The 25,144-nt window shown below is 44.0% G+C and overlaps 1 protein-coding gene across 1 annotated transcript in view; it reads right to left on the minus strand.

Moving 5' to 3' along the window:
* The window catches only part of LOC121276012 (V-type proton ATPase 116 kDa subunit a1-like), a 230,788-nt gene extending 211,350 nt beyond the window's left edge, over positions 1 to 19,438 (minus strand). Inside the window, exons 1-5 of the mRNA XM_041183957.1 lie at positions 19,322 to 19,438; positions 18,895 to 18,973; positions 18,653 to 18,750; positions 16,615 to 16,743; positions 8,673 to 8,782 (exon numbers count right to left, since the gene is read on the minus strand). Of these exons, the coding sequence (XP_041039891.1) occupies positions 8,673 to 8,782; positions 16,615 to 16,743; positions 18,653 to 18,750; positions 18,895 to 18,973; positions 19,322 to 19,438 (533 nt within the window). The remainder of the gene's footprint in view (positions 1 to 8,672; positions 8,783 to 16,614; positions 16,744 to 18,652; positions 18,751 to 18,894; positions 18,974 to 19,321) is intronic.
* Positions 19,439 to 25,144: the final 5,706 nt, after the last annotated feature.

Here is a 25,144-nt window from a genome sequence, read left to right on the forward strand (position 1 = left end):
GGCGGGTTTTTGCACCATATCATTCTCTTCCCGTCTCATAAGTTATGCAGTCACAGGAAACATGCTGGATCACTGGCTGCCAGCCTCCGAATGGCCCACCATGCTGTTACTTCGCCACTTCCTAAATATACTGGACGCCATGTTTAAAATGCAGCCATGTGCACGCTTCTCCTAAGTGCTTACAGCTCAGGATTGCTCCAGTGAAGACATGGAGTTGAAAGCCAAAAACAGTGCAGCCCCCCGATTCAGAGACGTACCCTGGGATGCATTCTGGACACTGTGGAGGTCCGCCGCGATGTCCTCTACCTCCACTCTGGTCGCAAGAGGCCCATCAGTCTCACCACTTTGGCTTGGGAGGTGGTCATCAGTGCCAACACTGCATGCAAGAGCTCGGCCATTGAGTGCAGAAAACGGATGAATGATCTCATCTGTGCCGCCAGGGTAAATCAACCATCTCATCACTGTAAACTCACATTCACAAGGCCATCACAGATTCACTGGCATCTCACTCATTGCCAGCTCAAGGGACATCGTCACTCACCCTCTCACACACACACTCACATCTCCATCTGGCCTCATCTACTCTGGAGATTTCCTCTTCATGCTGTCAATGGCTCCACTCAGCACATGGTTGGCATCCTTTTCATTTGGCCTGGCATGCGCCTTGCTCACACTCTCTCCATTTGGCTTTATGCAGGACAAGATCAATAGGAGAGGTCCTAGATCGGGGGCGGTGTGCCGGACATCAGGGTCCTCACTCCGTTTGAGAATAGCACATTGGGGCTGATCAGAGAGGATATGGACTGCTCCTGTGACAACAGTGAGTTCAGCGGCAAAGACCCACGTGAGAATCCTGCACCACATCACCCCTCTCTCAAAACTATTCTGAGCCCACTGATGCGCAGTGTTCGTATCACTCAGATGTGAAACCTTGGTTCTTGCACAAGATAAAGGCAAGTGTCTCAGTCTAGGGCCTCTTCCACACTATGCAGTGTGTAACCTTCAGAACAAAGTGATGGTCTGGCTTCACACTCATTGCACACATTTGTGATGCCTGCACCTCAATGGTGTTTGTCTTTGCTACCAGAATGTCATGGGCAGGTGTCATAGAGTTTTGACATTTCTCGGTGTGCTCTCAATACCTTGAGGTGGGGCTGTCCCCCTATCTCTTCAGCATCTGTGTCCAGTGACACTGTGCTCCTCAAGGGTTCAGGTGCTGAAAGCTAACATAGGAGCAGGTGCACTTAAATTTTCACAGTTGCATCTTTATTATATAACACTGTAAGTGAGCTGCCCTCAGCCAGACAGGAGTCTGACATTCACAGAGGCTACGTGAAGATTTATGGAGTGTCTTCATTGCAAGTCGTCACCATCCTCCTGGAATCGAGTGATTATTAGGACCTCCACTGTGTCTCCATAACATGAGCTTGAACATTGAGGGTATGTGCATTGCCATCAGCCACACAGGAGTCAAACGTTCACAGATGCAAGGTGAGGATGTCAGGGCTATTGCCACTGCATCTCGTCGTCATCCTCCATGAATTTTGCGGCTATGAGGGCCTCCCGAGCGCTTGCCTCATCTGGCCAGTGTGATGGCCTCATTGCTAGCACCCTTGCCTTTGATGAACTTTTACCATCATCTCCTTCGATGTCCTCTTTGTTGGAGGAGACGTGCAGCTCTTCCATCTCCTCTTCAGCCAGGTTGTATAATGCCCAGAAAACTATGATGATTAGTGACACCCTGTGTTGCAGTGCTCCACCAGGCCTGTCGAGGCATCGGAATCTCATTTTAAACATGTCTATTGTTTGCTCCACCAAAATCCGGGTCACAGCATAAGCCTTGTTTACCGTCGCTCTGCTACAGTCTGAGGCCGGCCGCACGGGCGTCATCAGCTATGTCCTCTGTGGCTAGCACTTGCCCCGAGGAACTAATCCTGCAGCCTCTCTGGACCCTGGAAGATGTCAGGTATCTGAGATCTGCTAAGGGTGCTAAGGTGGAGGAATCGTGCACAGACCTATAAGATGTGTTGGTGGTGGTTGCACGCCAGCTGAACATTCAGTGAGTAGAAGCCCTTGTGGTTTACGTAGTGACTGCTTTTTGCCATGGACATCTAAGCACAACATGAGTACAGTCGATGGCACCCTGCACCTGTGGGAAACCTGAGATCTGCACAAATCCCAGTGTTCTTGCTTCCTGGCTTTCCTGATCCTGGGCGAAATGCACAAAGTTCTGAGCCTTCGTGAAGATGTGATCTTCTGAATACACTTGTGTGTGGAGGCTTGCGAGATCCTGCACAGGTCACCTGTGGAGCCCTGGAGGGAGTCACTGGTGTAAAAATTGAGTGCCATGGTCACTTCCACAGCCACTGGCAGTGGATGCCTTCCATGTCCCCATGGCATCTATCCTGCAGGAGGTGGCATATGTGACTGACCAGTTCCCAGACATGCACAGTCTTCAGTGACGCTGGTTCTTAGTCATCTGCAGGAATGGCAAGTGCTGTCTATAGACCCTGGGTCTAGTGAAGCACCTATGAGCAACGGCTCTCTTTGGGTCATCGTGTGCGGGAGGCCCTGCAAACCCTTCATCTTGAGGATGGTGCTCCTCCCTTTGCCGAGGCAGGTGCCTTGCCGGTCTCTTCTTCCTCGTCTTCTCTTGTCTTTGTAAACCACGAGGTATACCGTGAAGTCATCAGGCTCCATGATCCTCATGTTCTCCTCCTGCAAAATCAAAGAGAGAGACGCCTTGGATAGCATATGTGTCCTAAGGACCTCTCTCTTTTAAGTCTGAAGGCTCCTTCACACATTCAGGAGAGTGCTGGCCATCACTTGGATGGTTAGTGGGTAGTGCGCTTCATGGCTGTCCGAAACCTTGCCCACCTTTGTCTCACTCTGCTTGGCCAATTGGCGGCAGCTTTGTCCATTGGACTGCATGCAGTGCTCTCAGGTCAATGCAGGCATTCTCCTAGACCAGACTGCTAGCTTGAACAATAATAGATACTGGTCTAAACCTTAATGAAGACATAGCTAGGGCCTGTGAGCACCTTCACTAGTGATTGATCCATGGCCATCTTTCACAAGTGGACTATTCTACACTTGTGCAATTGTTCTGCTGCCCCCTAAAACACACATTAATTTGTGATCTTTGCCTGAGGGGGTGAAAGGTTCTTGAGACTTTGGTAGCACATTCATGCTTTTGCATTGCTTGAGTGGGCAGAAATGCTTCAGAAGCCCGACTCCAAGCATGTCAATGCAGCTGCTGCTGAATGGTCTAAGCCATGGAAGAATGCTCACTTTTGACAAGCTTTTCTAAGTGTGTGGCTGCTTCCCTCACCCCTGCCCGCCATGTGTTTGTGTACTTCCTTCAGTCTGTGCTGCCTTGTACTCACCCCTCCACTGGCCTCACCCGTACTGGAGCCCTTGACCCGGCTCAGTGTGAAAGCCAGCTGGAAAAAAGTGACTTTCATGAGCACACCCCCCTCAATAAGTGGCACCTCTTCCTTGATGACCAATGGGCGATACTTGTGAGCACTGTGCAAGGTTGGCGCATTCACCTCTGAGTTCTGCTTGAAGTTACCTCGGCAGGTGCATGCCTTTAGAGGCAGTCGTGAATCACGCCATTCTGAAGTCATGCTGACATGCGCGGTAAATTTGACATGGGGGTGCTGATTTTGATGAGCATGGCTTACAATGAAATGCCAAAGTATTGAAATTAGGCTCTGAACATGTGGTGGCAGGAAACGTCGCCCGCCATTGACAGATGGAATGGATGATCGCAAACTGGTGAAGGAGGTGTATAAGCAATTTTTGGCCTTCTTGCCATTTTGTCCACTCATGCCAACCATGATGCCTGTCGCCTATGGGACTGGATGATTTCACCCTCAGTTTCAAACTGATTAATCAGATTATTAAATAGTAATTTGAACAGCGGTGACAGCAAAAAATATAGTAGATTTAGCTGCATCCTAATACTTCCTTACACTTTCAGTTTCAAAAGAAAACAATTTAGCAGTTCTCTTCAACAACTTTGATGAAAAGCTTTTCATGCAATTGAATTATCATGGAGTGCCCTCCCGGCTCTTGGTCTGTACAGTGTAACAGTAAGATAAGAAAACACTAAAGAACTGAACTGCTGTACTGATTAGTGTTTTTGTTCCCTTTGAAGTCAAACTAGTAAAAAAAGACAAATAAAAAAGGACCTTCACAATTAATCTAAATGGTCAATCGAAATGAATCTCAAAGACAATGTAGGAAGCAGACCACTGACAAAGCTGGTGATTAAGCTTTGAAATATTAGCCCAGAATTTGTTGGGTATTTGAAGAACATTCACCACCTTTACCCCTCTGAATCTGACTACAACTTCAGGATTTAGGGTAAATGTAGATTAACACCAGAGGCTGTGCTGTTGATCCCCTTAAGTCTCCACCACCCCTACACAGCTGACAATCAACAAAATCACCTGATCTGTTGAGAACTTTCTCTTTTCCACTCTCATATTACTGTTTGAAACCTCATTGAAAAGTGAAACCTTTGTTTGGTAGTACAGAACTTGAGGTTTGCTTAGAAAAGAGACATATCTAAGCTTTTCATCTTGTACTCATCAGGACACTCACAACAATACAAATATAAGGGGAAAACAACAATTTATACTATGTGAAGAGAATGCTGATTGGTTGGCAAGTGGCATTGCCATGGAGAATGCACCACTGATGGTGACTGATTGTTAACTGTCAAGCATTGTTTGAAATTTAAACCAGGCAGCTTAACCCTGATTGGTCAAGGCATTGCCCTGAGGAATGAGTCATCAAATGGCTTCACTTATTTTGTTTAGCTGAAAGAGGTGCAATGTTTGCACATGTTCTTTCTGCCTGCAAAGAACAGAACCCTGTGTATTAATATGTTTGGCTTCCAGTGCACACAAATGAGCCACATTGCGAACCCGACTGACAATCTTAAGTTGGTTATCAGTGTAATTCTTAGCACATTGAAGATTAGTTAGCAAATTTTGTCCAATTGCGGAATCACATCTAATGTCGGACACTGTGTTTTGAAGTCTGCAAGCATGGGTGGTTGGATATGGTCTGTACTCTGCCTGTTGCAAACAGTGGTTGGGAGATGCTGTTTGATACGATCCACCGGTCTTTGTGTGATAGACAGAATGTCTTTTTGGCTTGACGGCAGCAACCCGGTGGTGGTGAATACTACTGCACAGTAGCAGCGCGAAACAGCTAGATTCATCTGTTGCTCAAATTTTTGAGATACCTTGCCCTTCCAGGTAATCTGCAGCAGACCGGGTACTTTTCAGGGCCGAAAGTAATGGCCTTAGGCCCGTTCATGAGTTTGCGTGATATACAACATGAAAGATCTGATCGGATAGCCATTATCCTGCAGGATGCCTTTGAAGTGCCCTATTTCATTATCAAGCTTGCATGGTGAGCAACTGGCTCAGGCCATCTTTACAAGGTTGCCAATAAGACCAATCTTATAGCTTGTGGAACCATAATTATTGACCAGTGAAGATAGGCTTGCATTAGTCGGTGGCGGAGAATTCCCTGGCAGGTTTCTCAACTAGTACGTCAAGGAAGGAGAGTTCATTTGATTGCTCCATTTCATAGGTGAATTTGAGAGCAGGATGAAGCCCATTAAGACATGTAAGAAAATTATTACATGCAACTGCAGATTTGCATATAGCAAACGTGTCATCCACATATCGAAAATGAGCGAGGGGTAGGAGGTTAGGTGTCATTCCATCGAAGACACATTTCTCATGGAGCCCAACAAAGAAGTTTGTAAGACAAAAAATAAAAAATAGCTGGAAAAACTCAACAGGTCTGGCAGCATCAGCAGAGAAGAGTACAGTTGATGTTTCGAGTCCTCATGACCCTTCAACAGAACTAAGTAAAAATAGGAGAGGGGTGAAATATAAGCTGGTTTAAGGTGGGGGGAGGGGTGGTTGTAGGGACAAGCAAGCAGTGATAGGAGTAGATAACCAAAATATGTCACAGACAAAAGAACAAAGAGGTGTTGAAGGTGGTGATATTATCTAAAAGAATGTACTAATTAAGAATGGATAGCAGGACAAGCAAGGTATAGATAGCTCTAGTGGGGTGGGGTGAAATAAGACTAAATGGGCATAAAAGGTATAGATAAATGATCGGTGGAATACATTAAAAATAATGGAAATAGGTGGGAAAAGAAAAATCTATATAAATTTGTATAAGTTTGTAAGAGCTGGGCCTAGAGGGCATTCCATGGCAACACCATCTATTTAGGCATTCATGGTGTCATTAAAACTGAACTCAACTGCATGGGTTGTCGAGTTCATAAGTTCAATGAATACTGATTCACGCAATGACGGTGGGTCTAGGTAGCATGATATAGTGCTGCAGTACAAATATCTATGGCTTCCTTAAGTGGAACATTGGTGAATAGTCTATCAATGTCGAATGAGCACATGGACACAGCGTTGCTGTCGATATGCTAGTCCCATATGGTCTTCGCAAATGTGAAGATGTCCTTTATTTTGTATGTGGAAAACCTGGTCAAAACTTATTCTAACAATTCACATAACCATTTGGCCAATTGATGTTGCGCAGAACCAGTCATAGATAAGATGGGGCATAGAGGGATATCACTTTTGTAAGTCTTGGGCAACCCATACATAGGTGGACTCAGCCAACCATCAGGATGCACCCTGTGATATATATCATGCAGTAGCTCATCGCTCTACACAAGTCCAGCAAACAATTTTTTTAGCTTACTTTCGAGCAAAACTGTCCAGTCATGTTGAGTGGCAGATCCAATGGATACGAATAAAAAATAAGTGACAGCCATTTGATGACTCATTCCTCACGGCAATGCCTTGACCAATCAGGGTCAAGCTGCCTGGTTTAAATTTCAAAAGTTGCTTAGCAGTTAACTGTCAATCACCATCTGTGGTGCATTCTCCATGGCAACGCCACTTGCCAACCAATCAGCACCCTCTTCACATACAGTATAAATTGTGTTTTTACCCTTATATTGCTATTCCTGTGAATGTCCTGATGAGTGCAAGATGAAAGCTTAGACATGTTTCTTTTTTCAGCAAAACTCAAATTAAACCTTGTGCAATGCAGTGTAGCTGGATTTTTAGAGGTAAACTGTGTAATAACTACTGCTGAATAACTGATGTAGCCCTGAAAAAATGTTTAGAGTGTTGTTAATTGTCTCCAATATGATTAATTACTAGATTTTTCTTCAAACTGTATTTTTAAAGTTTTTGATGATATTTCAGCTTCTACCTACACTGTATGTCCTGAACTTTATTTTGCTCTGTTTAACATTTGGATGGTTGTCTGTGAAAATTCTTTAATGTGATTAGCTGCTTGCACAACTTGTTGATATAACTGCAGCTTGATGATGAGATTTCCTATTAAACTATGCTACAATCAGTTGCACATTGAGAGAGTTAGAGTTGGAATTCACATCAGAGATCACAAAATCTCTCAGTGCAGTTTTCTTTAAGGTCAGTGTCCTTGTTTTACTGCTGACCACAAAATCTGAGCAATGTCCTGGATAGGAGCATGAACTGACTGTGTTGTTTACTCTCTCAATTACTGGAGGCTTCAATTGGAACAAACTCTAGTGTCCTTCTTGAAGTCAGCTCCACAAGCATTCAAGCAAAACTCCTGCAAAATCAACCATGATGGACTGGACACTGTGTCCGGATGGATGAAAAGTATCTCCCCTGTACGGTCCTGTATTTTCAATTCTCAAATGGCCAGCATTCCAGGAGAGGACAAAGAAAATGCTTTAAAGACACTCTGAAGTTCTCCTTGAAGTGCAGCAGCATTTACATTAATGACTGGGAGCAGCTTGGTACCAGTCGTTCAAAATGGCAACAAATTGTCCATCAAGCTGCATCATGCTCTGAGTCCAAAATCCTTCACAATGAGGCACATTGGCAGGGGAGAAGGAAAGAAAAGGAAGCAAATCTTGCACTCTGGATTCTGCTACCTTCTGGGACATCCTGCCCCATGTGCTCAAAGATCTGTGGGTCAAGAATTGGCCTGTTCAGTCACATAAGGACCCATGTCAGAAACTCATGACCCTGAACATCATCCTCAAATCGAGGCACATCTGATGACGATGACTGACTACCAGCTGTGACAACTTGATCTGGTTGATGCAGAGTGCTTGTCACCAACATCTCCCTGGCATCATCTCATAAACTACTGGGTGAGAAAACTTCTAGCCCAAATAGCCAGCAGACAGGCTCAAATACTTCTACATGAAGACGTTGGAGTTGAGAAGAAACCCAAAGTCATACAGTACAACTGTATTTCAGACCTTCTTCCATACAATGACAGCTCTCCCAAAAGAGATCACAGAAGCCACTTTCAAGTCATAACAATATTAGCAATCTACAAATTACTAATAAAAAAGCATATCTGTAATGTAGAGATTCCTGCTATCTGAAATAGGATGAAGGGGTTCTGTCATAGTTACTAGCCACAGGTAAAGAAGGAATTACCCACAGGTAAAGAAGGAATTATAAACTTGTGGATTTCATGTGCTGTGTACCCTCATCTTTTGAGCTGTTTCTGCATATTCTGTTTTGGACCATCTTTTTGTACCTGCTGTGCTTATATAACCTACTTTGCAATGGCAAGTGAAATACAGATGCTAGATTTACCGCAGTTTCAGACGTCCTCCTCCACTAGTACTGCTGTGCCTCCTTGAAAATCCTGTTACAGAGACAGACTCTTCAGAGGGTAGCTCAGAGCCTGACAGCTGGGATTCTGCCTGGAGAAGACAAAACCCAATACACATTAAAAGCTACAGGCTGCAAAGTGCTTTTATTTTTCAATTATTGCAGGCTGAAAGCTTGTTTTCCATGAAGGGAAAATCGTTTTTCAATTATGTAAATACAGAGCAGCCTAGATAGAACAATTCTAATTTACAAAACCATTATAAAAGAGTCTAATTTATTTCTCCTTATGAGAACAAATTGATAAAATGTAAACAAGTTTAGAGTAACAAAGACCAAAAACCTAGTTTCTCATCCTAGCTGAAGTGTTAGTGATGTGCTCAGTGGTGACCTCTGCTGATGACCCTGCCAGTATTTGAAAGATCAACTGCAGGTCACATTGTTTAAATACTGGTAGTGGGTATTGGTGCCAGAAGGGGCTCATTTCGGGTGCCCCATCATGGCGGTTAGGCTGAAAACTGTGACATAGTGTGTGCTTTTGCTCCCCCTACACCCCCAGATACATTACAAACTATTGATAAGGGGGGTAAGCAACATTAACATTAAAAAATCTTTGGTAAGGGTTAAGGTTCAGGCTACCTTCCCAGATCCAGACCTCTGTGACAACTCTATTTGCTGGAACACTTCCTCTCACTGGATGTATCAGTCACTAACCTTGCTGACTGAAAGACCAAGGACAAAGCACTTTCGATGTTGGGAGTTGTTGCTCTGACCCCTTTTTCTTGATCTAGCAGTGAGCAGTCAGGGGCTCAATAGTGCTTGGATCCTAAACTATTTTTTGTCCATCTGAGGTACTTCCACCAGAGTTGCAGCAGGAATGCAACAAATGAGCCAAAGATTTTCAGCACACAATGTTTAAATATAAGCAGATTGGTAATGCCTACATTTGGTATTAATTACTACATCAACCCACCGACAAACTGCATTTATGGAGATGTGACCAGTGTTACAGTTTGGGCTTTCTTCCAGCAAAGAGAGGCTAAATTGTCATCTATCTCTTTTTATATGTCATAGAGTTAGTTTGCCATTATCCTTGAATCATGATATATTACACTAGGCAGCATATGCAGTCTTCTCAAAAAGCAGGAAATATAATGCTGGTGGAAATTCAAGCTGAAAGGGATAGATTTATTCACATGTAAAATAATATATAGGAAACAGCAAGATGAAGCAAGAAACCAATAGGATAGTACTTAAGAATAAAGATAGAATCAGGCCACTGAAGATTAAAACATCCTCTTTAGAATGTAATTCTTACACAATCTGATAACCTGCAAAATATTTGGCCTGAAAGTCTTTTGTAGACTTTCTTATACAATATCAAATATAAGTGATGTGGGTCTTATGTTGAACTCATTGAGTTTAATTTCATAGCAAACTGAACATCCTGAATTCTGTGCAGATGTTGTAAGTTTGCAATCTTGGTGAATAAATAGCTGTCAATCAAACACAACGAGTTTATTGACCATAGAATGGCTTGATGGGCAGATGCTTGCACATTTTGATATATATTAATGATTTAACCATTTATAATTTGACTAGAATAAAGCCTTTGTACTGAAACTCTAATTTATAGATTCTAATTCATGAACCACCAGCCACTGGCCAACATTTGTCTCCAAGATGAAATTTTGTAGCATATATCAGTTTCTAGTTTGCCTCTAGTTGTATCATAATTGGATAACCTAACATATAAATAATTTCTGTATTTCATGCAGGATGAAAAAACTGCGTTCATCAACAGTCTTTCTATCTGGAAAAAGGAATTGTGTGTTGTTGCCCCTTACAAAACCAGTCTGTTGTATGGTTCATACCAACAACCCTTCAAAAGTCCCAACAAATCTTTGCAGTTAAATTGATCTATCTGACATGTGGGGACCTTTTTGACAAATGTGTTTCCCTGCGACCACCACTTATTCTGCTTTCCACTTCCTGCAGTCTTGTTCACTATGGAATAATTTGAAGAGACTGTACTGCCAGAGGGTTGCTGCTCCTAACTGCTATGTTTGCATGTGTTAGCTAAGGGCACCATGAGAATTGGTTGCAATATCTGAAATGATCAACTAACTGTTGTCATACAAGGCTAGATTTTTCGCTGGCATTGTCCATTATTGCAGTTGCAATTGGTTGGCAGGTAGTTGAAATTGAGTGGTAATAGGTTGAATTAAATTTGAGGCTCTTCACCTGCTGTCTTTCACCTGCCCTTATTTTTATTCCTTAGGATGTGTGCGCCTTGGTAAGGTCAGCATTTATAGCCCATCCCTTATTGCTATTGAGAAGGTGGTGGTGAGTTGCCTTCTTGAACCACTGCAGTCTTTGGTGGTGTAGTTATAGCCAGAGTACTGTTAGGAAGGAAGTTTCAGGATATTGACCCAGCGACAGTGAAGGAATGACGATATAGTTCCAAGTCAGGATAGTGTGTGACTTGGAGGGAAATTTGTAGGTGGCGGTGTGCCCACGTATCTGCTTCCGAACTTGATGGTAATGGTAGAGTGAAGGCTATGTTGGGCTGCTGTGAGATTACAGATTGTGGTTGAATGCAATTCTGATACTGCTGATGGCTCACAGCGCCTCATGGATGCCCAAGTTTTAAGTTGGTTGACTGACCAATTAATGGAAGTGACTGGAGGGATCCTGCAATCACATATTAGGAGCGGGAGATCCACAGAGCACCTGACATGGGTGCTACAGCTGGTGCCATTTTTGAAAGGCAGCCACACTAGCACTTAGTATAAAAGTACAGTTAAACTGAGTGCTCCTGTGGGTGTGAGAGGAGATAGTTGGTGAAGTGTAAAATTGTTTAAAGTAAAGCATTGCAACCTATCACATGAAAGTTGTCCAGGACAGAAGTGATTGTGACTGAAAGGTCATTCCAGAGGAGATGTTGCAGAGTGGTCATTAGATGGCCCCCATGATTTAGCAACACTGACAGAGCACCTACCCCCACCATCCCAAAGCGGTCAAAGAGTGCAGGGGCTACTGTTCCCATCAAATGACTGGAAGATGCCGTTCCAACTGACCAAGGTGGCAGGGAGGTCAGCTGTTGAGAGGTCCAGCAGCGAGATTAAGTGCAGAGCTTGAAAAGGATGAATGACCTTCTCCGACTGGCAAGAGTGAGTCCAAGTGAATGCTGTGCAAACTGGCTGAAAGGTGGATGGTGATCTAGAAGTCTGGAGGTGGAATTTTCCGTGTGTGCTGGTGTTGGCTGTGTTCGGTGGCATGTGCGGACAATATGGTGAGAAGGCCAAAAATCGGTTTCACAACATCGTGAAACCAGTTTGCAATCATCCAGTCTGCCCCTCAATGACGGGCTGTGTTTCAAGCCATCAGACATGGGTAACCTTATTGTAATACATCTGCATATCATTTCAGGCCAGCCCACCAGAACCATTCGCCCACATTGGTGGGAAAACATGTTGGTGTAGAATACGACTTGACAATTGTGATGTGCGGAAGTCAGGACTTACTGCCAGGGCCTTGCTCACATCATGGACATCCAAGGAGCAGAAGATGCTGGAGCCCGACAGCAATGGTACCCTGGAGGAACGTCTATGGCATACTGGGTGGATTCTCATGGACATGGATCTGCCACAAAGCAGCTCATGGAAGCTTGAAAGTCTCTGAGGGTCTACTGACAATGGATGATGGCTGAGGGAGTGGAGAGGAAGGTCCAGCTGTGTTTGGGAGATGAACATGTACCGGGACTGGGAGAGGTAGGCCTATCAGCTGGGAGAGGAAGAGGTATTGGGGGGCGGTGATGAGGTAGGGAGGGGGGAACAAAGATATTGTGTGGGGTGAGGTTGGGGGGAATGAAGGTGTTGGGGTGGTGGGAGGTTGGGAGGGGAGGGGGACTACAGGAGGAGGATGGGGTAATGGGGGAGAAGATGGCAACTGGGGAGGTAGGTGTAAGGGGGGGTGGAAGGTGTAAGGGAAAGGGTTCAGGAGGGATGGAATGTGGGGAAAGAGTCCAAGGGTATGAAGGAGTCTGAGGGGAGGAAGAAGGGCGGGGAGGAGGAGGAGTAAGGATGGAGGAAGGAGTAGGGCTGGATGAAGAAGTAAAGGTGGAGGAATAACTCTGGAGAGGAGGGGTAAGGGTGGCAGAAGAAGTAAGGGTGTCTGAAGCAGTCATGAAGGGGGGAGGACTAAGGGTGGGAGGAATCCGGGGGGGGTGGAGTCCGGGGGGGGTGTTGGGTGGGGGGAAGGTGGCTTGGGAGTTTGGGGCAGGAAAGGAGGCCCAAGGGGGAAGGAGTCCGGAGGGGGGTACCCAGGTGAATGTGCAAGAGAGGACTCTGATGAGCCTATAACTGCCTGTCTCCTGGGGAATGAACTGAGGGTGGGTGTGGTAGGAGGGAATAGTGAGAATGACCAAGGGCAGAGTGAGGCAGTAGGGTGGGATGGTACGGGTGCAATAGTATCAGTAGAAGGAACGGTGAGGGTGTTTCGTGGGGGTTCGGAGGCAGACATGGACTCTGGGGGTGAGAAGGAAAAGGTTGGGGAGGTTAATGTGGGTGGGGGTGGGATTTTCAGGAAGGAAGGGAATGTGCACGTTCACCTGGACATCCCCGATAGAAAAGGGTTGTGGCTGGTAGGCGATGGTGAGGAGATGGAAAGTGATGCCAGTGGAGTGATGGGGGAAAGGAAATGGGTGACTGGGGGAGGGGAAAGGATGGGGGACATGAAGACAACTGTTAAATGCACCATGCTTGCCAAATCAAAAATGAAATGAGAGTCATGGTGGGCAAGATCAGGTGCTGCATGGGAGTGTGATCAGTGGGTGGACGGAGCTGCAGATCAGCTCAGATGGACAACAGAAAGCCAACCTCAGGCAGGCAGCATTGAAAATGCTCAGGACATTGAGCTGTGCGTGTTTCAGGAAGGATCCGTGTGCATGGGAGAGTGCTTTCACGAGGCTCCAAAATATCCTGCCACATGCGCACACACACACTTCTCCCTCCAGAATCACTCGTGGGCTGGCTGTGTGCAGCTGAACTTTACACAGGGGATCCAGTGGGAGGACTCATGATGCCTGTCAATGAAGCTGAAAGACACCATTACACATTATTCAGTGAGAGTGAATATATTTCCAGATTGACTGTAAAGTGACAAAATGTGTTCACCCGTACAACCAACTGTGATCATAATTTCTTAACTTTTGAACACCTTAGACTTCTAATTGCTGCCCTGACATCCGCAGCAGGGATGGAGACAGCCTGTGCAATGGTTGGCATTGTTGCCTCTGATGCCTTCGTTGTGGGTCCTCTGGAGCTTAGGCTGTCCTCATGTGGGCCAATTGCTCCCTCTGTGGTGACAGAGGACAAGATTGAGGGGTCACAGGCAAAGGGGACTCCGAGAAAGCAGACAGCCCCTGAGATTCCTGAATGGATGACCCTGGGGTGTCCAGCTGCTGCTGCTCCTCCCTTCGGGCGCCTGAGGGCCCTGGTATGACTCTTTGAGGGGTAGGTACATCTTGGGGGACATCAAGATGCCCCATTTCCCCTATGCATCACCACTGCAGGAACTCAACCATGGCTAGCATGATGAAGTGCAGGTCTGCACACACCTCCTTGTTCTGCTGGACCATCCACTGAGACCTCCATGTGCACACATGTGGGCACCACTTCAACAAAGAGCAGGCAGATGCACTCCTCCAACTTGCATGCTTGGAAGTTAAAGCTTCTAACAGTTCTGTGTGATGTTCCCACGCCTTCTGCTGACTCTCCAGGATGAGTCGGAAGGCCAAATCCAGAGGCTCGACATCTGACTCATCCTCACAGATGCCTGTTGCACAGCGGTCCTCTGAGTGCCAGAGAGCTTGGCTGAACCTACCTCCGCCTGCTATGGACACATGTCCATGTGCTGGCTACCAGATTATGAACTTGAGCTGCTCTAGATTTAGGTCCTACCGAGGTGTCTGTATCTGCACTGGTCGAGGGTGTGGGTAAGCGCTGTGACGGGTTTTCCAAACTGCTTATTTGCAGCTCTTCCATGGAGAAAGTGTCCTCTTGGCTGCACTTGAGAACGTGGTTAGAGCTGAGAGACTAGCTGTCTGAGGGTGTTGGTCCCTTGGCAGAGCTCCCTGTGAACAAAAGTAGAGATAATTAGTGCATGGCAGCAGAGTCAAAAGCAGGAGAGAGAGCACTCACAATTGCGTTGAGGGAGAGATAATGTGGTGCAGGATTCTCACGTGGGTGTTCGCTGCTGACCTCACCATCGCTGCAGGCACAGTCCACATCCTCACCAGTTATTGCGAACTCAAAGTGAGTGAGGAGCCTAATGTGGGCTACTCCACCCCTGGTCTGGGACCTCTTGCTGCTGTTATGAGCTAGCTTCTCCTGCATGAAAACAGATGGAGAGAGTGTGAGCAGGACACATGACCCTGCGTGGAATGTTTGTGTGGTGAGCGGAGACAGGGACAGGATGAGGATGCTAGGTCCAGAGGATATGAGCCTGATGGAAATGTGAGGTGGTGTGAAGGAGCTAGTGGTATTGTCCCTTGAGGTGTGAGATCCCTGTGGATGTACGATAGGTTTGTGAGTGTGTGAGTTGTTTTCAGGGAATGTATGACTGATGAGGCGGGATTGGGACACTACAGGGTTCGAAAACCGGCCATTGCAGCCGGCGGGAAAAACATTATTTTTCCCGCCTGTTATCATGCTTAGTGCAAATCTGGGACGATTCTGCCCTGGGTCTCTGCTATTGTGCAATCCCTCCAGGATTGGCCTGGAATATTAATGAATTATAGATTAATCTCCAGCACACTGCACTGCGCAGCCTGGGAGAGCAATCACAGGAGCATTACATTTTTAAAAAATTATCTTTGAATATTTTTGTTAATTATTAAAATATCGACAGTGTTGAAAAAGGTTATTTGACTGATAGCCAATGATGATCCAACAGGGTAATGAGTTTGTTTGCTTTCCAGTTGGTTTGGCAAGGCAGTGCACCACGAGTATGGCCAAGTTGGGCAATCATTGGCAGGGGCATACAAATTAGGTGGTTGGAGGCAGGAGGTCATTAGATGACACCTCCAGGATATGTCCAAACGGAGTTGGGCAACCCTAGTCTCAAGAAACATTATTAACTTTCTTGTAACATTAGGCTTAAATTTATTCAAAATTTGCACCAGTAACAGACAGACATGATTGGAAATGATTCATGTTCAACTTCCTCAGCTGCAAGAAGCATTGAAAATTATTTCAAACATAAATTGTGGTCATTGTTGTACTGAAGCAACAATATTTTACTCGATTAGCTACAAACACTTCAGAAAAGCTTTTAAGCACTTTTTTTGAACAAACTATCAGTTGAACTTTGTGATATCAGAGGGCAATACATCCATTAGCATCATTCAGTGATGGTCACTGATCTCAATATACAGGGAAGAAACAAACTGCTTTTTCATTAAGCATGACAGCCCTTTGGCAATTATAATGGTTATCTTTGTTAATTATATTATTTATTATTTATTTAATTATATTCAATAATTGCATGAGGGGTCTGAAATTATCATGATGGCTTTGTTAGTCAATACACACACAGTACTATATAAATAAATGTCAGTAAAGCTGTATATCTATGAATCTGCGTGCCTGTGTTTGTGCATGTGTGTGGGAGTGAAGTGGAAAATAAAGGATAGAGTTGTGGCTTGGACATCTCCTAGTTTGCATAAACTCTAAATCCCACTGCTATATTTTAAGAATTCACAAATATTAAATGCATAAATGTTAAAATATCAACATATTAAGATATTTTCCTCAACTTGAGGGCACTTTAGTATTTCTGCTGATGACAATAGAAGCATTTGTTATTCCATGATGGTGCAATAACATAAATGTATTCAATACATATGTGGCAATAATTGACATACCTCTTCAAAGAAATCTTCTGTTATCTGAAGAAGGAACTTTAGCTCTATCAGCTCCAGGCAATTATTTTTCAAAGCTTCTTGGTTCGTGTTGATCTCTTTCAACTCTTTTTCTAGCTTTTCAAAAGCAGTCTAAATGAGAAAACGTGGAAATTTTACTGCTTCAATTCCCTACAGTTCTGCAAAGAGCACTTATGAAGGGCAGATAAACCTAATTAAAATTGATTTACTGAGAAGACAATAGATTGAAATGTTAACGCATCATTTTATAAAGGAGCCTAAAATATCTATTTTTGACTGAAATGGCAAATGAAATATGAAACTTGTTACTCCTTGCTCTTTTAAATCAGAGACAAATTACTATAATAACATCAGCAGAAATTATTTGTGATCCTTTTCTAAAAGCAAATCTTTTAGCCATTTTCCCCTAACTTACTACTTGATGACTAAAATTATAATCTTGTTATTTTTGGTTTAGGAATAATTTTAAGGATAAAAGTTTTATACTAGTAATTCTGTACCATCATGACAAATAATGCAATCCTTATTCTTTGATCACAAACAAAATGAAAATGCATTCTACATGCTTCATTTGATCTGTAACACCCATCATTCAGATTCTGAGGTAAATATTTGAGAAAAAGAGTCAGGAAAAGCAATTTATCTATGTGAATAGCTCCTTTAGTTCTCCAAGAAGAAAAGCAGTAAAGAGCCCAATTTTGCTAAATGAGAAAGGACCACAATCCATCTAATTGGTATTCCACCATCCTGGCAGTCACATGATGAAATGATAAGTGATGAAAGTGGCAGTCATTTATTCCAGCATTATTTAATATCATTTTAGAGTTTCAGTTTTATGATTAGTCCACAAATATCGTGATTCTTGATATATTGCTAGAACGTTGTACTAGCCCAGGATGATAACATTAGTATTGCCACAATTTACTGATTCTGCAGGAAATCACTCTCATCTTCCTCTGTGATGTCCTAACCTAAAAGGAACTGCCCTGCAATTATATAACAGGGCTGACAGTGGGATGGGGCTGCAATCTACAAAAAGAAAGTTGTAATTTAGTAATTGATGGATGTTGGATATGATTAAACTATTGACTCCTAATCAAAGGACCGATTAACCTTCATGGGATATGGGCATTGCTGGCCAGCATCTATTGCCTGTCCCTAATTGCCCTTGAGAACTGAATGGCTTGCTAGGGCATTTAAGAGTCAATCGCGTTGCTGTGATTTCCTTCCCTAAAGAACATTAGTGAACCAGATGGGTTTTTACAACAATGGCTTTATGGTCATCATTAGACTTTTAATTCCAGATGTTTTTATTGAATTCAAATTCACCATTGAACCCGGGTCCCCAGAGCATTACCATGGGTGTCTGGCGTACTAGTTGAGTGACAATAGCACTACACCACTACCTCCCCTACCTTTATTGCTTTTAACTGACTATCCTTATTGAATAAGATTTACCAATTCCTGACTAGGAGCATTGGACAGAATAAAGAGAGGAAGAGATGACAGAGCAGTCACATTGCCCCAAGCCTCATGGTAAGCCATGGAAAAGCAAGGAGAAATGAAGGGCAAGAGTTGGAAAAAGTGAACAACGGAGTTGGGAGGAAAAGTGATTGGAGAAGTATAATTAAAGCTGGATCTCTGATTCTCCCTGTATTATGGAGTAAACATACATAATCTCATAATTATATCAGAAGGAAGCGATAAATATTAAATAATTCAAAATGAAACTTAGAATCCTATTTACTTTTGGTAAGTACAATTATCTTTCCATCACAGAAGGTCCACTTAGAGCACACAAAATCACATTATATTTTAATTTGTAGAACAATCCTGTATTCCATTCTTTAACAGCATACTTATGTACACTTTTTATAATTATTCTAAGACTAATTATTTTTACAATGAATTTAATATACATTAAAAGGAAATCAATATTGAATCACAGAGGAAGAAGACAGTGATTTCCCCTAGAATCAATAAATTGGGACAGGCAGTAGCTGCAGAAATCAATATTTACCTCCAATTCAATTACATCCCTTGGGCAAGGGGCCTTATCATTTTCTGCACTTTCAATGATTGGAATGTTAGCTTTTGTAATTTCTTTTTCTAAAAAGCCTGCAAGAAAGAAAAAAATGCGTTATGAGACATAGCACTCAACTTTAAGCACTTGTCAACTTTTTAATAATGATAATGAATTCAGTTTTCAAAATAATTTTCATGAAAAAAATTTAAATTATCCAACTGGGATATAAAACCTACGTAGAATTCTTTCCATCTCTTCGCATCGCCTGACCTCATTCACAAATTTCCTCTGGAAAGCAATGATTCCTGGATTCAGCTACATGAGTGTGAGAAGAATCAGATGTGAGATATTGTTACTAATGCAAAAGGGATACAGATCACTATAGTTTTTCTGATATTTAAATGGTTGATTTTCTATTGATACTTGTAATTGCTTACTCAAAATTTGCTAACTGAACAAGGAGGATATATGCCAAGCTGTCTGGTTTGTGAAGGGGAAATAACCAAGTCAGCTATGCAACATTTTCATCATGTAAGCATCAGTTGTAGGCAATGCGGAGATAAAGGCGCTTGAATATATTTTGTAGCACTGGGTCACATCTTTGTAAACAAAATAAAAATAGATTTGTTATCAAATATATTTTTAAATGTAGAAGGTACTCACATCTCTGAACTGTACAAGTCCTAGCTCTCCCAGTTCATTAACACAACAGTACGCTGTCTCTGTCTGAAAGAAAAGTTGAACCAAGCACATTTCTTCACTCCTGAAGATTGAGCCCATTCTCAATTGTGATTAATCTCTTGGAAGACGAAGTGAGGAGCTTTACTTTGTTGTATTTGATCTTGGAATTCTTTCCTGGAGAAAAATTACCTGCATATATCACTTCAAATATTAATGCTTAGCCTTTTGCTTTCTTTATTGATTGAAGAAGATAAAAGGCACTTGAGTATTTTTAGCTAGTCAGCAAATAATCGCAACAACTTGGTTAATTTAAATAGAAATCAAACTCCATACTGCTAAAAAACAGGGTCAAGCCAAAAAAAACAGTTTGTATTCCCTAGAACACCTACGTCTGCTGTTCATTTAACAGGAAAACATATTTGTCAAATAAGGCTTCATAATGTGACTAAGCTTACAATATATCAGTATTTATATACATTTTGTGATCAAATCAAACGTACCTTGCAAACAAAAGTCCAACAAAGGAGAGAAGCACCAACAAATGTGTTCTGGTAATGTACAGAAAAGTACTATCAATAATGTGAATTTTGTATCCTACTTTATTGGAACCAAAAGTCAATAAGTGCCATGCCCAGCGGTTGTATTAGTAAAACTTTTTCCAGGGCTCTTCTGTCACAAATCAATATAATTAATGTGACAGAATTACCAATATGATCTCTCAACCCATTTAAGTTCATTCTCATCTGGTGTCAAATCATGGAAGACACATGTGCAATAAAGCAGTACTGTGGGTGAAATTTTCCAGAATTACACTAAGTGCAATGGTGGGTAAAATGGAGTCCTATCCACCGATGAAAATGATAGGTTTTTACGCCGTATCTTCCTGAGCCTGCCTCATTATATATTCACTACCGCAAAAGACGTCGTTTCTTTGGCGGGCGGGTTCTCATTTGACTGCTTGCCATCACCCCACTGTTGCATCATGCTAGCCGCCATCTTTAAAAGGCCAGCAAAGCGCTCATCGTCACCAGTTCACCACTGCTGCCTGGGAGACATGGCTAGCAAATGCAAAAAGACTGCAGACCCCCCACTTCAATGACGGGTCCCTCGAGTGACTGCTGGATGTCGTGGAGGCCACTGAGATGTCCTCTACCCCTGCTCTGGCCGCAGGATGGGTAGCAATGTCACCAACACAGCTTGGGAGGTGGTGGTCATTGCAAATGCCCTGCAGAGGAGGACAGCCACCCAGTGCTGCAAAAGGATGAATGATGATCTCCGTTCTGCCAGAGTAAGTCACTCTTTTCATCACTCCCCAATCACACACACTCAAACACATCACATATCCACAGGGTCCTCACTCTCAGCCAGTGCAAGGGACATCACCATTCACTGTTTCACAACACTGTCATTGTTCTCACCCATCCATGGGACCACTCACCACCCACCCAGGCCTGGCATATTTATCATCTGGCCTGGCAGGCATTCTGATACACTCTCCCCATCTCTATCCATGCAGGAAAAACTGTACACAACAGGAGGGAAAGGCCGCAGGCAAGTGGAGGGATGCCGGAATTCAAAGTTCTGACAGAATTCAAAAATAGAGCCATCCAGCTGGCCCACAATGATCGGGACCGGTCCTGTGCTCACAGTGAGGTTGGCGCTGATCTACCAAGTGAGGATCCAGCACTGCAACATCCATCAGACAACCATGCCATGAGTGATGTGTCCTGTTTCACAGGCCACTGCCATGCACTAATTATCTCCCCTTGCTTTTGCAGGCATATCTGAGAAGCAGCCGATGGAGCCCATGACCCAGAGCCTCCAATCAAGCTCTCAAGAAACCTCTGAAGAAGAATCTGGAGGCACCCTCCCTGAAGTCCCGTCACAGCGCTTACCCACACCCTCCACCAGTGCAGAGACACACACTTCGATGGGACCTAGCTTTGGAGTAGCCTCGGGATCACAATCCGGTGAGCACGTCGCACCTTCTGATCCACAGCAGGCGGAGGCAGGGACTTCCCAGGTTCCCAGTACTCCGAGGACTGCTGGAGGCCAGAACGTTGCTGAGTCTGAGTTAGATGATAAGCCTCTGGACTTGGTCATGTCACAGTTGCTGGAGCTGCAAAGGCAAGCTAAGAAACATCAGGAAGGGATGTCCACTACACTCCTCAGGTTGCAAGGCATGATGAAGGAGGTCGTCTGTCTTCAGGCTGAGGTGATTGCACTGGCATTGCAATGCACCGATGTCAACGCAAGCAGGATGGTGGCCACCATGGAGACCTTGGTCCAGGATGTCACTCCTGCACTGCTGCCTGGGCTCAACTCCATTGTTGATGCCATAGTTGGCCTCCTACAGTGTGTATATAAGAGGGGTAATAGGCAGCTTGATCTCACTCCAGCTACCCCATAAGGAGGAGGATCAGCAGGTGCACGCTCCGGGGCCATCCACCCAGGTGACTCTGGGAGTGACCAGCCCATCTGATTCCCCACTTCCTGTGACCTCCGCAGATCCAGCTTCACAGGCTGAGGAGGGTGCCACTGCCACACAGCAGGACCCCAAAAGCAGGCTTAGGCCCTCCAGAGGACGCCCACCAAAGTCATCACGGACAGAGCGCCACAGTCAGCAGGCTGCCTCCTCCTCCGCTGTGGATGTCCAGGGAGCACCAAGATGTAGCAGCAGGGTTAGGACAGTTAAGGAGAATTAGTTGCATGGCCGGGCACTGGTGTTAATCACTTGGACGTACTGTCCACTATTGTCAATAAACTCCCAAAAATGTCTCCTCCCTAAGGCTCCTTGTTCTGATGAGCAGTGTTCTTGTCATTCAGATGTGAAACCTTTCTGCACAAGATAAAAGGCAGGTGTCTCAGTCCAGGGTCCCTTCCCGGTGCTCTGTGTGGCCTTCAGACCACAGTGATAGTCCAGACTCACACTCCCTAAAAACATTACTGATGCCTGCACCTTGGCAGTGCTGGTCATTGCTGCCAGAATGTAGTGGGCAGGCGCCACGGAGTTCTCTCATTCTTTCTGTCTACTCTCAGTACCTTTTTACGGTGGGGCTGGCCCCCATCACACCAGCATCTGCGACCAGTGATGCTGTGCACCAGCTCCTGAAGGGCTGAGGTGCTGAACGGACAGAGCATCAGAAGCGTCTAAAGTTTCATGGCTGCAACTCTGAGATGACCCTGATTATAGAGCACAAATGAGCTGCCCTTGGCCAGACAGGAGTCGGACATTCTCAGAGACTGTGTGAAGATCTGTGGAGTGTCCTCGCTGCATGTTGTCATCATTCTCCTGCAGTTGAGTGACTATTAGGGCCTCCACTGCATCTCCATGACAGGAGCATTCTCACAGAGGGTATTGGTGTTGTGATAAGCAAGACTGGAGTCAAATGTTCACAACTGCGATGTGAGGATCTACAGGGACATCCTCCACAAATCTGGCAGCTATGAGGGCCTCTTTGCTTGCGTGCTGTTGTGAAACATGTCAGTGTGCTTTCCCAATGACATGAATGGATGATGCGGCAGGGTTCCAAGAACATGGCGGGATGGCCTTTTAATTATATATTAATGTATTACAATTAGCTCCCTGCTGACAGATGGCGGGAAACATGGACCGCGGTTGGCGGGCTGAGCAGAAGGTCGTGACCTGCCTTCACGCTACTGTGAAGTGAGTCCCGCCATATCTTACCCGCACGCCACCTATCACGCCTGCCGCCAGCGGGCTTGGAAAATTCCACCCTATTGGTTTGTTCATATTCATTCTAGCTTTTAATGGCTCAGTCAATAGTAATACAGAGGTAAACATAGCCTACTTGTAGTCAATTCATTAAATCAACAAATCTCATTTGAATGTAACTTTCACAAATTCTCAAACTAATCAAACAACTTGCTTTACAATTTTGGATATTTGTAAGCAATTTGCTACATGTAGGTCCCATTTGTAATCATTAAGAAATGAATTCTGTGTTCCTATTCCAGTATGTAGCTCAAACCCCATTTCTCACTTTTCCCTCCAATCTGTCATCAAGGTTACCTGGTTATAAGTGTTATTTGCTGGTGCTATGTACAATGCTGCTGTTTCTTCTTCAAGAAGAGCAACAAAATGTATTTATATCATTACAAATGTCCTAAGATGTTTAACAGGGGAGTCCAGACAACAGACAGGAATTGGGAGAAGAATCAAGGGAACCTACTAAAGGCATGGCCGAAAAGGATTTTTTTTGAGGAGGCTTTTGATGATGCAAATGCATGTAGCATAATAGAAGGGTTTAAGAAGGAAATCTAGACTGCAGAATTCTGAGGGACTGAAATTGTCGTTACTGTTGGTGGAGTAAAGGGAGGAGGTATGCCTCAGCTAGGAAGAGGAGTGTATGCCAGGGAATCTTAGGTATAGGAGCAGGAGTAGGCTGTTTGGACCCTCAAGCTTGCTCTGCCATCTGATGAGATCATAGCTGACCTGATTTGTAGCCTCAAATCCACTTTCCTGTTCACTCCTACACCTTTTGACTCAATTGTCAATCAAGAAGCTCAGCCTTAAAAAAATTTTCAATGATCCTGCTTTCATTGCTCTCTGGGGAAGAGAATTTCACAGGTCAATGACCCTTAGAGAGAAATTCTCCCCACCTCCATCTTAATGGGAGAGTCCCCTATTTTTAAACTGTTTCCCCTAATTCTAGTCCTGACCAAAAGGGGGAGTATCTTTTCTCTTTCTTCTTTTAATATGATGTGGGTGTGGCTGACAAGGCCAGTATTTGTTGCCCGTCCTTAATCGTCTTGAACTGAGTTGCTTGCTAGGCCATTTCAGAGGGCACTTAAGAGCCAACGACATTGCAGTGGGCCTGGAGTCACATGTAGGCCAGACCAGGTAAGGATGGCAGATTTCCTTCCCTACAGGACAACAGTGACCCAGATGGATTTTTACAACAATCAATGATAGTTTCATGGTCACCATTACTGAGACTAGCCTGCAATTCCAGATTTATTAATTGAATTTAATTTCACCAGCTGTTGTGGTGGGATTTGGGCATAGGCATTACTAATGTATTACCACTAAGCCATTGTCCCCCCCCCGATTCTCTCAGCATCCACCCTGTCAGTTCCCTTCAGGATCTTATCTGATTCAATAAGATCATCTCTCCTTCTTCTAAATTCTAATGGATGCAGGCCTAACCTGTCTTTCCTTTCCTCATAAGATAACCCTTCATCCTAGGAATCAGTCACATGAATCTTCTCTGAACAGCTTCCAAAGCTATTGTTGTAGGCTAAAGGGTTAACATCAGGAGTACTTGATACTGATGTAACTATTGATGTAATTATGATACAATGTCACATAACTGAGGGACTGAGATCTGCTGGGGAGCAGAAATACAAGCTCATGTAGCGTACTGAGATGCATATAGATCTGTAAATAACCAAAATGGTTTTTACGAATAACAGTCTATAGTAGCATTCTTAAGGTAACAGGCAAACTCTAAAGAAACCCCATCAAGATTCTGAACTCAAGATGAAACAATTATGTCCTTTCTCATGTAATGAGACCAAACTGCACACAGTACTTCAGATATGGTCTCACCAATCCCTACACAATCGTATCAAAATTTCCCTGCTTTTATATTCCATTCCCTTTGCAACAATGACAACATTCCATTTGCCTTCCTAATCACTTGCTGTATCTGCATATGAACTTCATGTGGTTCATGTACCAGGACACTCAGATCCCTCTGTACTGCAGTTTAGTAAGCTCCCTCCATTTAAACAGCATGCTGCTTTTCTATTCTTTCTGCCAAAGTGGACAAGTTCACATTT

The sequence above is a fragment of the Carcharodon carcharias genome, chromosome 3 (assembly GCF_017639515.1).
Source record: "Carcharodon carcharias isolate sCarCar2 chromosome 3, sCarCar2.pri, whole genome shotgun sequence".
NCBI lineage: Eukaryota > Metazoa > Chordata > Chondrichthyes > Lamniformes > Lamnidae > Carcharodon > Carcharodon carcharias.